We start from the raw sequence: 13,153 nt of genomic DNA on the forward strand, positions 1-13,153 counted from the left end.
TATGGTATTCCAGCCAATGTTGGTACCAAGATGCGCCTTTATACCCCCCTTCTGTGTGCCAAATTTCAAGGCAATCGGATAACGCATTCGCGTTTTATAGCAGTTTTTGTAAGTGTGCGAAAAGAGGAAGAAAAATAAGAAGAAAAAAAACGAAGAAACTAAGCCAATTTTTGAAGTCGCATATCTCAGGAATGCCTGAAGCGATTTCGCTCAAATTTGGAATGTGGAGTACTGAAGTTGGAGGGAATGTACACAGCAAAATTTGTCTTGTTTCATCAAGGCAGCACAGAGCTACGGAGGTGCGAAAATTGCGTTTTCTTTCTTCCTGTCAATATACTCACGGGGTTGCGCGCCGGCTTCTTGGGCCGCACGACACACTACTGTGTGTCTTGATACTGTAACTCTGTGTGTAATTCTATAGCATCACTGTTTGCTGTTCTGCCATCTCCCCAAACTGTTCAAGTTGGGTCCAGTGCAATGTTCACATGTAGTGCTATTGAAAATGGAAACAGTTTGATGTATTCATGGTCAAAGACAGGTGAAACTGCAATGACAGTACTTAATAATTTGCAAATAAGCAGTTCAATACTTCATATCGAGAATGTCACAGTATCCCACAGTGGGTATTATCAATGTCATGTACACAATCAGAGTAGAATTATTGCTAGTTCAGCTCCAACACGATTAACAGGTAACTATTTCAATGATACAATATGTGTAATTTATATCATTTTAGTGACTGTACAGATTACTGGTCATCCAGTATCAGTGATTGCATATGAAAACACAGCAGCTTCTTTGATATGTAAAGCAGAGGGTAGTGATCCTATCATATATCAGTGGAAGAAAGTTAATGGAGAGATAGCTGATGGCAGGGCTAAGGGGATGAACACATCTATACTCACTATATACCCTGTAACAGAACAAGATGAGGGTGAATATTATTGCATAGTTCGTAATGAAGGAGCAGATGGAAAAGTCTATAATGATACATCACAAAACGCAATGGTCACTGTCTATGGTAAGTTTGCACAAGCAAGTATGTTCCCTTTTACAACTCCTTTGAAATCATTTACCAGGAACACAGTTACTTGGTTTGGGGTTGTATGGCTCCAGGTTGAAATGACCCAATTGTGTAGTAAGCACCTTCATTATTTAGGGAATGATTAATACCAACAGTAAACAGCTATTAAAGTAAAAAGCTCAACACCAGCTCTCAAACCCAATCTATTATAATGGCATGCCTATACTGGTAATGTATCCCATTCTGCCTTATGTCTATTGGCTGTGTATGCATACATGATAAAACATTTATGCATTTTTGGATGTATGTTTTATTGGAACCATATGTATATCAAAGTCAATATTTTATCCAGCTGAATTTAGAGATGCAAGTGATAGCAGCAGCAGCAGTACTAGCAATGTTGGAACAATTGGAATTGCTGTAGTTTCAGTTCTTCTTATAGTGGCTATAGTGTGTATCATTGGTTTAGTAATTTGGATTGTCCGGTTGAGCAAAACTAATGCAAGAATGAAATCAACAGAAATAACGTAAGTGTTAGTTTTCATTACAAATATTTGTGAATTAAGATCAAATTTGTGTACTTGCATACAGGTCTCCTGCATCATCCCATAAACCCAGCACTGCTGAGCCAACATATGAGTTAGTGGAAAAAAAGTTATCCAGTGATGTGAACATGGAGAATAATCCAGCATACTCGGTCACTGGTGTCCTGGACAGCACACCAGGTCATCAATATGAGTGTATTCCTGTTAAGAATTCTAGCAAGGCTAAACAATAGTTGGTGTGACATTGTTACATTGAATCTGTAGTGTGTTATTAGTTACTTTTTTTGAAGTGTGGAGCTATAAAACTGCAGTGGATAACAATATAATAATAGCAATTGTAATGCAACTTGTGGTTGCTGGGCAAAGCTTTGGCAATATGAAAAATCTAAACTGTCAGATAGTCAATGATTGCTATAAAACATCAATGATGTTGATATAGCAGGTATAATGATGTTTAGCAACAAGTAGGGACCTGCCGATTATGCTGGCATAATTATGAGCATGATAGGTGCCTGAAAGCATTGAGCATAGTGCTAGCATAATAGGAAGAATATTTGAACCATACTACAAATTCTTGATAGTCAAATTATATATCACAGAAAAATATTGATATACTCTAATAGAACAGTCAATAACTCTAATAGAACAGTCAATAACTCTAATAGAACAATCAAGCAGATGACTGTTCTAACGTATTGATCTTTTCTGTCACATGCATTTTGAAGAGCAAAGATTTGCTTCAGCCACTTATCATGTGCCCATAACTGCAAATTTATTAGCAAAACAGAAACAAGGCATAAAGCTTGAGCATAATTTAAGCATAATAGGTAAAAATTTTCAGCAGTGCAGCATAGCATAATAGGTAAAAATGTGAGCATAATACACTGTTACAATGGGTTCTTCCATGAACACCCCTCAGGGTGTTATATGTGCTGTTACAATCAAGACCCTCAGTGGGTGTTTCATGATTTTTAAAAGTAATGAATTACAATAGTTTCACCTATGGTACAATAGGACTATATATCAAGCATGAACATGTATGTCTGTATATGGCATTATAACTCTACAGTAATAACATTGTAACACATACATAACACACTTACTTGAAATGTTTTCTTACTCTATGTATGGTTTTCAATTTGTATTTAAAACCTAACCACCAAGCATCACTTCGATTGTGGGTTTTAGGCACTTATTTACAAATTTTGTCACGTAAAACTGCAATAAGTGCCATAAGGTAAGAATACTTCACTTTTACTTAGTATTTACTGTCATGTCACATATTATCAAAACAATTAGCACCTGGGGTGTAACCTAACACTCCATTTGTGCTTCCATGAACACCCATTTTACTAAACACCAGAAGTGTACAATAATACACCCTAAAGGTGTGAGTGTATATAGAACTCCCCCATTAGGGTGTACTGGAACACTCCATTTTTAACAGTGTAGGTGGGTGCCTAGCAACAAGTATTAGATACTGTACCATTCCTACCACTAATAACAATATTAGCATTGTAAGATCACATTTACTTTTAGCAAACACTTCCTAGCTACTGTATATTTGTAATGCTCTAATTTCTACAGCTTCTAATTAGCCTGGTCCAAAAAAAACTGTATCTTATATTATAATGTTTTCTATAACAGAAGTTGTCTGATGAGTGCACATGGTTATGGCAGATAATTTTCAAATGACTGATCATGAATTCAACCATTGAAATTTCATGAATCCCTGGTACCAACAGCGTAATAATATTTTAGAGCTTTGATCTTTGATATTGATTGTTACGAGGTCTCTAATTTCACTAAGAAACCTCCTGGCATATTAGAAACCTCCTTGAGTTGGTTAGAAACCTGCTGAGTAGTTTGTTCAAGTTTTATACATATTTATTGGGTTCAGTCATATGCACTTAAAACCTAGTTATGTAAACTTATTTTGATTGTGGGTTTCAAAAAATATAATGTGGTTAAAATTAAACACCGAGCCATGCTCTAAGTTGATGGAACCAAGCTCTTTGTTCTTCATGACTTCAGAAACCTCGACCTTGCCTCAGTACCATGAAGAACCTTGGCCATAGCCTATTACATAGTGTACTGAATAATTAGCAAGCTTGCAGAGCAGCAATCCCTAAAGTCATGAAACATCGTACACATCATTTACTGGTTACATAGATTTAATATGGTATTCTAATAATTCTGATCTAGACTAGTGATTTACAAAGCCAAATTTTATGCGGTAGCTACTTATGTTTGTGAATTAGCTATTTAGAATCTTGCTCGGAATCCATGCATACATGTGCTGCATTCATCTGTAAATGCATGGAATTTCCTAATGACGTACATGCATACTTATTAAGAATTTCTTATCTAGAGTAAACTATTCAACATTGTTAGCAATGATTGTAACCATCAAAGTAATGAATATATTATTGCCTGCTCTATTAGAGAGCATGTGAACTGGATTTCTTTAATCATACTATCTTCTTCACCTGTTTGACATGTAATAAAATTCTAGCAATACAATGAAGTCGTTGAAAATATATCTTAAATAACATTTCTGAAAATTATACAATAAAGAAAATCATAAAGCCATTTGGAAACGCTTGCATGAAACTGACAATGCAGCTTATGGATTTCATTGTTACCAATAAGATGGTATTAATGGTCAACTTATATTGCACAGTGCTATTATAGAGAAATACATATACTCTTTGTGAAACACTCTAATAATACAATCGTTTATTCAAAACTTAATTTATAAGAACTGTTTATCACAGTAACAGCTGCACAATTCACAATCTTAGATCAGAGCATTGGTCTGTGCCTTTTTACAAGCATATCTTCCTCCTCAATTCAACCTCTAGAACGTTTGCAGCCAGTTCTATGCAAGCTTTTGAGACTATACACTGGAAGGATTATCAGAGAAAATCATCTGCAATTTTTGCTTAATTTCTATGCATCCAAAATTTTATGTACTTGGTAAGTGTGCTCCAAATGCCAGCCTCATTTACAGTGCTGTAAGAAATCATCCTTAGTTAGTGAAATTGATTTCATTGTTCTATTGCTTTGACAAAAAAGAGAATTCTTTGTGGGCCTCATTGATACGGTTTGATTTCTGTATTTTCCTAGTTACAATTTTCTTAGAATAAGTAAGTCTGATTTCCACCTCTTTACCTGACAGAGCTCTGTCAGGTAAAGAAGTGGAAATCAGACTTACTCATTCTGCCACCTGAGGAAGCAGGAACAAGATCTCCAATATTGTTTTTGATGCCAAGGTACAAATAGTTCATCTTTTGCCTACAACTGGTGTGATGAATATGTTACCAGTGTCTTCATACCATACATAAAGCAGCATATCTAGAAACTTCTACTCCAGTTGATGCAGTTATGTAAGCAAACAGGGAGAAAAAACGTAGAGAAAAGCAGCTATAGTAAGAAAAACTACTAAGCAACAGGATTGATTTTCTTTATGACTACTCTTCATTTCTGACAAATTGCAATTGGCATTAATGGAGTGTGTAGAAGGAAAGTATGTAGCCACTACAACTGGCATGTCACTGGCCATGGCTGCCACAGGTGATACCCACGTAACCTACCACACATAAACATGCAGCCAGAAAACTAATTCACCTCCAAGATGACCTTGATAATGGTTCAACCATAGCCACCTGCTTGGTACACACAGTTGACACATGTGTAGCGCAGATCTTTGTACATGGGCAAAAATTCCAGTTTCCTTGAATGATATCCTTCTGCAGATGTATGGCTGGCATTCAGGACCAAATCAGTTAGAAATAATATCAAAGCAATATATGATGCTCTGAGAAAAATAAATGCATAACATTACCTGTATTCAGGTTGCAACTTCCTCTTTTTTTCAAAACAAATCTGCATGGAACTAATTTCCAGATGTCACCAATGCATTTCTCACATACTGTAACCTCCCATTCCCATTCTTCAATAATTATTAACAGCAAAATAATTATTAACAGCAAGCACTTCTTGTCAAAACATTAGAACAATGAAATCAATTCCATCAATTCTTAACACTGCTTGAAGTATCTTAGTTTACTACAGTGGTATATCCCCAGTATATGGAACAGTTAATTGTTTGTTATTTTAGTAGTTTTTCAGTAAACCCGCATTCACTGATGTTTTACTGAGAGTTTAAAACTTAGTAAAATAATTATGTTCCATATACTTAAGTTTACTGACACTTTACTATCAGTATAACTACAGTAAGGCATCTTAACAAATTAGTAAACTAAGAACCTTCAAGCAGTGTAAAGTACTGTAAACAAGTCTTGTACCAAGCTGGCATTTGGAGCATCAGTGACATAGCTTACATATACACATGCCAAGTACAAAGATTTTGGATGGAAATTATCTATAAAGATCGCAGATGGTTTTCTGTTTGGATAAACCTCAGTAGTTTCAAAAGCCTACACGGAACTGATCAAAAATTCAAGAGGTTGTGGAGGAAGATGTTCATGTAAGAAGACACAGTGGAAATACACTGAATTCTGTAACTGTAATAAGTAGTTCTTATTGTTGGATAAGTGACTGTATTATTAAGTGTTTCACAATAACTATTTCTCTAGCAATGTGCAATAAAAACTTTTAGATCATTAATATCACATTATTAGTGACAACGAAATGTTTAAATTCTATTGTCAGTTTCGTGCAAGTATTTAAATCCAACCAATTTTAATTCTTTTTCTTTCAGTCTACTATAAGATAAATTGCCTTAAAATCCAATAAAATGAGACTTGCATGTTTTATACATATGTAGCACCTGCTTCTAAATTTTGTCTCTTCAGCTTGCTATTATCAAATTACTTCCAGATCTCGATCATTTCTAAAATTGCTTCCAGATTCAAGCTTGACACACCCAGACTACATTTCAAAATTTTCCTTAGTCAGAAATCAGTATAGTTTTCTTCTATACTGGCACTTTGTCACACAAGCCCTCTCTTTAGTTTAGGCAGGTTATATAGTGCCAGCAGTCACATGCATAAAAAACTTAGACAAAAAACCTAAGAAAGCAAAAAAAAGTTACCTCAGCTGGGGCTCGAATCTGCCTGCCAATCTGGGCATTCATGCTCATAACCATTGCACCACCGGTGCTGCAGCCCTTAGTTTCTACCTTATAAATGTCCAACTGAAGTGACTTCTATATAATAAGATTGAAGAAGAAACCAAAGCTGAACCTAACCCTAACCCTAATGCTAATAACTATTTTTCGCGTGCTCTAAAGTACAAGACATGAGGCAAACTACTGGTTGCATGCCCTAAAGCCAAATACTTGGGGCACACTACTACATGCATGCCCTAAACTGAGTAAACTACTCGGAGCATACTGGATGCGAGCAAACCCTAGTTCACCTTGATACGACCAGTGTGTTTGATAATCCAGTTAAATGATGGACCATTTCCAGTAAAATAGCCATTCACGTTCATAACCTTACACTTCATGACACATATCAACCAAATAATACACAAAGCCAACAGTGTGTTAGGCACTATTAAACGAAACTTTAATTCCAGAAATCCTGTTTTGTAATACGATTACTTTACACCACACTTGTAAGACCATTTCTAGACTATGCCTCTACCATGTGGAATCTTTGGGAGACATCCGTGAACCGGAAAATATTCAAAGAGCTACAAAGTTGATACCTCTCCTTCAAAACTTACCTTATTCTACCAGACTACAAAGCCTCAATTTACCTAGTTTATCTTACCGTCGAAATCGTATGGACTTAATTATGATGTATAAAATTTTGAATGGAGCAGTATTAGTAGATAAAGAATATTTTTTACAATGAACACCCGATACAGTACTAGATCTAATGGAATTAAGATTTATAAGAAATTTAATAAGGCTTCAACATAATGCTTTACCTTTTCACTGAGAATAATCACTTTAAGACTAATTTAGATCAATTTTTGTACAATCAACGTTTTTCATTTGTATGATTTAATTGAGATTGGTTTTATAAGACTCTGTCTTCTTTTTTGACCAATTATACATAATAATAATAACCAGTGCCGGCACTATATCTAGTTTAATATATAATCTAATCAAAAACAGCCAAGCTGTCAAAAAAGGTGCGGCCCCCATAAAGGCCATGGTGAAAAAAGATGTGAAATCCAAGGTGGCGGAAGCGGCACCAAATTCACCTGAATTGTTGTTATTAAAATGTAACCATTAACCTACCATCACAGCCATTTCTTGGCCGCCACCTTGGATTTCACATCTTTTTTCACCATGGCCTTTATGGGGGCCGCACCTTTTTTTACAGCTTGGCTGTTTTTGATTAGATATCACTTCTTTTTGTATTTGTATACTGCAAAGCCGGCCTATGGCTGGCTTTGGGGCTTTTTTAACCCATGTGTTTTTTTCTTTACCACAGGAAGAAGAAAAGAACTTAAAGAAGAATTTTAGTACTTCAATTATTTTTGATTTTATTAGTAATTATACAAATTATATACATATATTTATTACATGCTCATTATTCCCCACAGGATTTTTTTTGCAGCTGATCTCTCTACTGGGTGACTTGAAATGTAGCTGAACTATATACAGGATGGTTTCTTTGTAGCTGAACTCTCTGTAACAGGTGATTTGTTTGCAGCTAAACTCTCTACATGGTGGTGTCTTTATAGCCGAACTCTCTACATGATGGTTTCTTTGTAGCTGAACTCTCTATAAGGTGACTTCGTCTAGCTGAACTCTCTACAGGGTGGTTTTTTTGTAGCTGAACTCTCTGCAGGGTGATTTGTTTGCAGCTGAACTCTCTACATGATGGTTTCTTTGTAGCTGAACTCTCTACAAGGTGACTTCGTCCAGTTGATCTCTCTACGGGGTGATTTGTTTCTAGCTGAACTCTCTACAGGTGAATTGTTTGCAGCTAAACTCTCTACATGGTGGTTTCTTTGTAGCTGAACTCTTTACAGGGTGACTTCTTCTCTACAGGGTGATTTGTTGTAGTTGAATTCTCTACTAGGTGGTTTGTATGAGGCTGAACTCTCTACATGGCGGTTTCTTTGTAGCTGAACTCTCTACAGAGTGCTTTGTTTGCAGCTGAACTCTCTACATGATGGTTTCTTTGTAACTGAACACTCTACAATGTGACTTCTTCTAACATGATCTTTCTACAGGGTGAATTGTTGTAGCTGAACTATCTACAAGGTAACTTCTTCTAGCTGATCTCTATACAGGGTGATTTGTTTGTAGTTGAATTCTGTACAGGTGGTTTCTTTGTAGCTGAACTCTGTACATGATGGTTTCTTTGTAGCTAAACTCTTTACAAGGTGACTTCTTCTAGCTGAACTCTCTACGGGGGTAATTTCTTTGTAGCTGAACTCTCTATATGATGGTTTCTTTGTAAATGAACTCTCTACAAGGTGAATTCTTCTACCTGATCTCTCTACAGGGTGATTTGTTTGTAACTGAACTCTGTACAAGTGCGTTTTTGTGGGTGATCTCACTGCAGGTTGATTTGTTTGTAGCTGAACTCACTAAAGGGTGATTTTGCTTGTAGCTGAACTCCTTGCATTGTATCTAGTTTCTAGCTGATCTCTCTACATGGTGATTTGTTTGTAGCTGATCTCTCTACAAGTTGATTTGTGTGTAGCTGATCTCTCTGCAGGTTGATTAATTTGCAGCCGATCTCTCTACAAGGTAATTTGTTTGTAGCTGAACTGTCTATAAAGTGATTTATTTGTAGCTGATCTCTCTGCAGGTTGATTTGTTTTAGCTGAACTCTCTACAGGGTGATTTACTTGTAGCTGAACTCCTTACATTGTGACTAGTTTCTAGCTGATCTCTCTACAGGGTGATTTGTTTGTAGCTGATCTCTCTACAAGTTGATTTGTGTGTAGCTGATCTTTCTACTGGTTGATTTGTTTGTAGCCGATCTCTCTACAGGGTAATTTGTTTGTAGCTGAACTCTGTACAAGGTGCTTTATTGTAGGTGATCTCACTGCAGGTTGATTTGTTTGTAGCTGAACTCACTAAAGGGTGATTTGCTTGTAGCTGAACTCCTTACATTGTGTCCAGTTTCTAGCTGATCTCTCTACAGAGTGATTTGTTTGTAGCTGAACTCTCTATAAGGTGATTTATTTGTAGCTGAACTCCTTACATTGTGTGTAGTTTCTATCTGATCTCTCTACAGGGTGATTTGTTTGTAATTGATCTATCTACAAGTTGATTTGTGTGTAGCTGATCTCTCTGCAGGTTGATTTGTTTGTAGCCGATCTCTCTACAGGGCAATTTGTTTGTAGCTGATCTCTCTACAGGGTGATTTTTTTGTAGCTGACCTCTCTTCAGGGTGATTTGTTTCTAGCTGATCTCTCTACAGGGTGATTTTTTGTAGCTGACCTCTCTTCAGGGTGATTTGTTTCTAGCTGATTGCTCTACAGGTTGATTTGTTTGTAGATGAACTCTCTACAGGGTAATTTGCTTGTAGCTGAACTCCTTACTTTGTGTCTAGTTTGTAGCTGATCTCTCTACAGGGTGATTTGTTTGTAGCTGAACTCCTTACATTGTGTGTAGTTTCTAGCTGATCTCTCTACTGGGTGATTTGTTTGTAGCTGATCTCTCTACAAGTTGATTTGTGTGTATATAGCTGATCTCTCTGCAGGTTGATTTGTTTGTAGCCGATCTCTCTACAGGTAATCTGTTTGTAGCTGAACTCTCTATAAGGTGATTTGTTTGTAGCTGATCTCTCTGCAGGTTGATTTGTTTTAGCTGAACTCTCTACAGGGTGATTGCTTGTAGCTGAACTCCTTACATTGTGTCTAGTTTCTAGCTGATGTCTCTACAGGGTGATTTTTTGTAGCTGAACTCTCTTCATGTTGGTTTGTTTCTAGCTGATCTCTCTACAGGTAGATTTGTGTTGATTTGTTCATTGCTGATCGCTCTAAAGGTAATTGATTTGTTGCAGTTGAACACTCTGCAAAGTGTTTTGTTTGTAGCTGATCACTCTAAAGGGTAATTTGTTTGTAGCTGAACTCTCTCCACAGTGACTTGTGTGTAGCAGAATTCTGTGTAACTGAATTCTCTAGAGACTGACTTAATTGCAGCTGAATTCTCTACACAGTGCATGACTTGTTTATAGCTGAACTTTCTTCAGTGTGACTTGTAATGTTCTGAATCTCTATAGTGGTATATTTGCTTAACTCTCCACATGGTGACTGTCTTCTTGCTGAACTGTCTATAAGATTAACTGTTTGCAGCTGAACTCTCTACAGAATAACTTGTGATGTAATAAAATTCTATAATGGAGTAAATAAATTATCCGAATGCTCTATTAGGGTGACTGTTCTATTAGAGTATCTCGATCTCGCATTTGCTACACGGAGTTGGCTTTCGAATCATAACTCAGTGGTTTGTAATCCGATTCTTCTGTACTACTGCAAGGACTTTCTATGAAGATTATTCCAGCTATACACCGATTTTCAGCTCATTGCTCTAAGCGGTTTGCCTAGTAGGCGTGAAAACTAATACTTTTTTATTCATAAAAATCGATTGCGTAATTGTGACACAGGTTGGGTTTTGTGTCATATCTCCGTGGTCTTTATCTCGATTCCTTTCAAACCACCAAAAGGCACTCCTACGATGGTTACTCCATCTACATAGCAATTTTCAACTCATTCCATGAAGCGGTTTACCCTGTAGGCGTGACAACAAATCTATCTTGTTTTACGCGAATAATCGGTCATAACTCCTGAACCATTCATCGGATTTGTACCAAATTTGATGCTAGGATTCGCCTTTGGACTCCCTTTCTGTGTACCAAATTTCAAGGCGATCGGAGTACGCGTTTGCTTGTTATAGCAATTTTTGCAAGTGTGCGAAAAGACGAAGAAGAAGAAAAAAAAACGAAGAAAAAAAACGAAACTTTGGCAGCTCGTATCTCGGAAATGGCTGGAGCGATTTCCTTCAAATTTGGAATGTAGAATCCCTTGGCTGGCGGACAACTGTGTAGCAAATTTGGTTCCAATCAGATAAGTGATCACCGAGATACAAAGGTGTGAAAATGACGTTTACTTTCTTCTTGTCAATATACTCACGGTGTGGCGCTCCGGCTTCTTGGGCCGCACGACACACTACCGTGTGTCTTGATGTACAGCACAAAAAATACTTACTTCAAACAGTATATGTACCCCACCCCTCTCGGGGTTGCAAAAAAAATACGTTTTTCACTATTTTGAAGTGATTTACTTTCCTACCCCACCATCCCACTCTCTGCCCCTCTTGTGAGCACTTGTGATACTACTTCTCTCATCCAACTGCTCAGATTTTATATCTTAATTGGTGGGATACTCTATAAGCAACTACAAGTACTGGAAGTGGTCTGAAAGGTAATATGTGACCAAATTTGACAAAATAAGGCTTCCACACACATCCAATTTTCTGACTTTAACCAGCTGCAACTTGACTACTCAGTAAGCTATTGACCTAAATGTTTTACACAATTCTTCCATAGCACTGTAAAATACCAGGTCAAAATTTTATACCAATTACATACCCCACCACTGAGTTATGGTACTTCAAAGTGATTAAAGTGGATGTGTGTGGAAGTCTTGTTTTGTCAAATGTAGTCACATAATAATTATATTATCCCCCCAAAACACCTTTGCTGTAAAAAAAGGAGCGTCCAAGAAACTACAAGTATCTGTAATGTTCTTGTTGATTCACCTATTATCACATGAAAAACAGCTCAGCTGTAGAAAAACACTCGATGAAATTAACTGGTAACTGAAAGAGCTGATATCTGGAGCAGCCAAGAATCACTGTTATTACAACTGACTATGATTATCAAAGCCCATGCAAGAATACCTTGGCTGTAAAACAGGAAAATAAAAGTAACTGGCAATTAAACAGCTGATATCTGAAGTGGCCAAGAATTAAAGTCCAGTTGATACAACTACATGTAACTACAATTATTAACTTGAAACAATGAATCTTAATCATTCAACTGTGTTCTATATACATTCACCCTTGCTACATCCTAAATTATTTTTTTGTAATTCTAATTGGCTGGTAACTTGGCCACCTTTTTCAGTAGTCAGTGTAAAGAAAAAAGGTGGCCAAATTACCAAGCAGCACTTTTGATTGTGGGTTTTCACTGGTTTTGACAAAAACACCCTATTGGTGTTAAGAAACACTCCTAGGTGTGGATGTAGTGAAACACCCTATCTAGGGTGTACTTAAATATACAGTGTGTGTGTGTGTGTGTGTGTGTGTGGGGGGGGGGGGGGGGCTAAGGGGCTGTAGCCCCCTTTTCCCTTTTCAAACTGCAAGGGTGGAGAAATGGGGAGGCAGTCCTGCCTCACTTTTACTAATGCTCAGTTGCATTAGCCAACCTACTTTGCCTTGATTTACTAGAGTTAGTGCTAAAGGTTATGCAAGGATGAAATACTGCATAAATTAGTGCTGCATGGGAATTAGGGACCTGCCGATTATGCTCATTATTTTACCTATTATGCTATGCTGCACTGCTCAAAATTTTGCCTATTATGCTTAAATTAATGACCTATAATGCTCAAATTATGCTCGATATTTATACCTCAG

The 13,153-nt window shown here is 36.9% G+C and overlaps 2 protein-coding genes across 2 annotated transcripts in view; one reads left to right on the forward strand and one right to left on the reverse strand.

The window, feature by feature from the left end:
* Nucleotides 1-1,879, forward strand: part of LOC136267075 (adhesion G-protein coupled receptor V1-like) — an 84,257-nt gene extending 82,378 nt beyond the window's left edge. Inside the window, exons 35-38 of the mRNA XM_066062132.1 lie at nt 422-691; nt 737-1,021; nt 1,377-1,551; nt 1,616-1,879. Of these exons, the coding sequence (XP_065918204.1) occupies nt 422-691; nt 737-1,021; nt 1,377-1,551; nt 1,616-1,802 (917 nt within the window). The 3' untranslated portion in view covers nt 1,803-1,879. The remainder of the gene's footprint in view (nt 1-421; nt 692-736; nt 1,022-1,376; nt 1,552-1,615) is intronic.
* Nucleotides 1-13,153, reverse strand: part of LOC136267080 (uncharacterized) — a 341,703-nt gene that overhangs the window by 312,308 nt on the left and 16,242 nt on the right. The window lies entirely within an intron of this gene.

The sequence above is a fragment of the Dysidea avara genome, chromosome 9 (assembly GCF_963678975.1).
Source record: "Dysidea avara chromosome 9, odDysAvar1.4, whole genome shotgun sequence".
In the NCBI taxonomy this organism is placed as follows: domain Eukaryota; kingdom Metazoa; phylum Porifera; class Demospongiae; order Dictyoceratida; family Dysideidae; genus Dysidea; species Dysidea avara.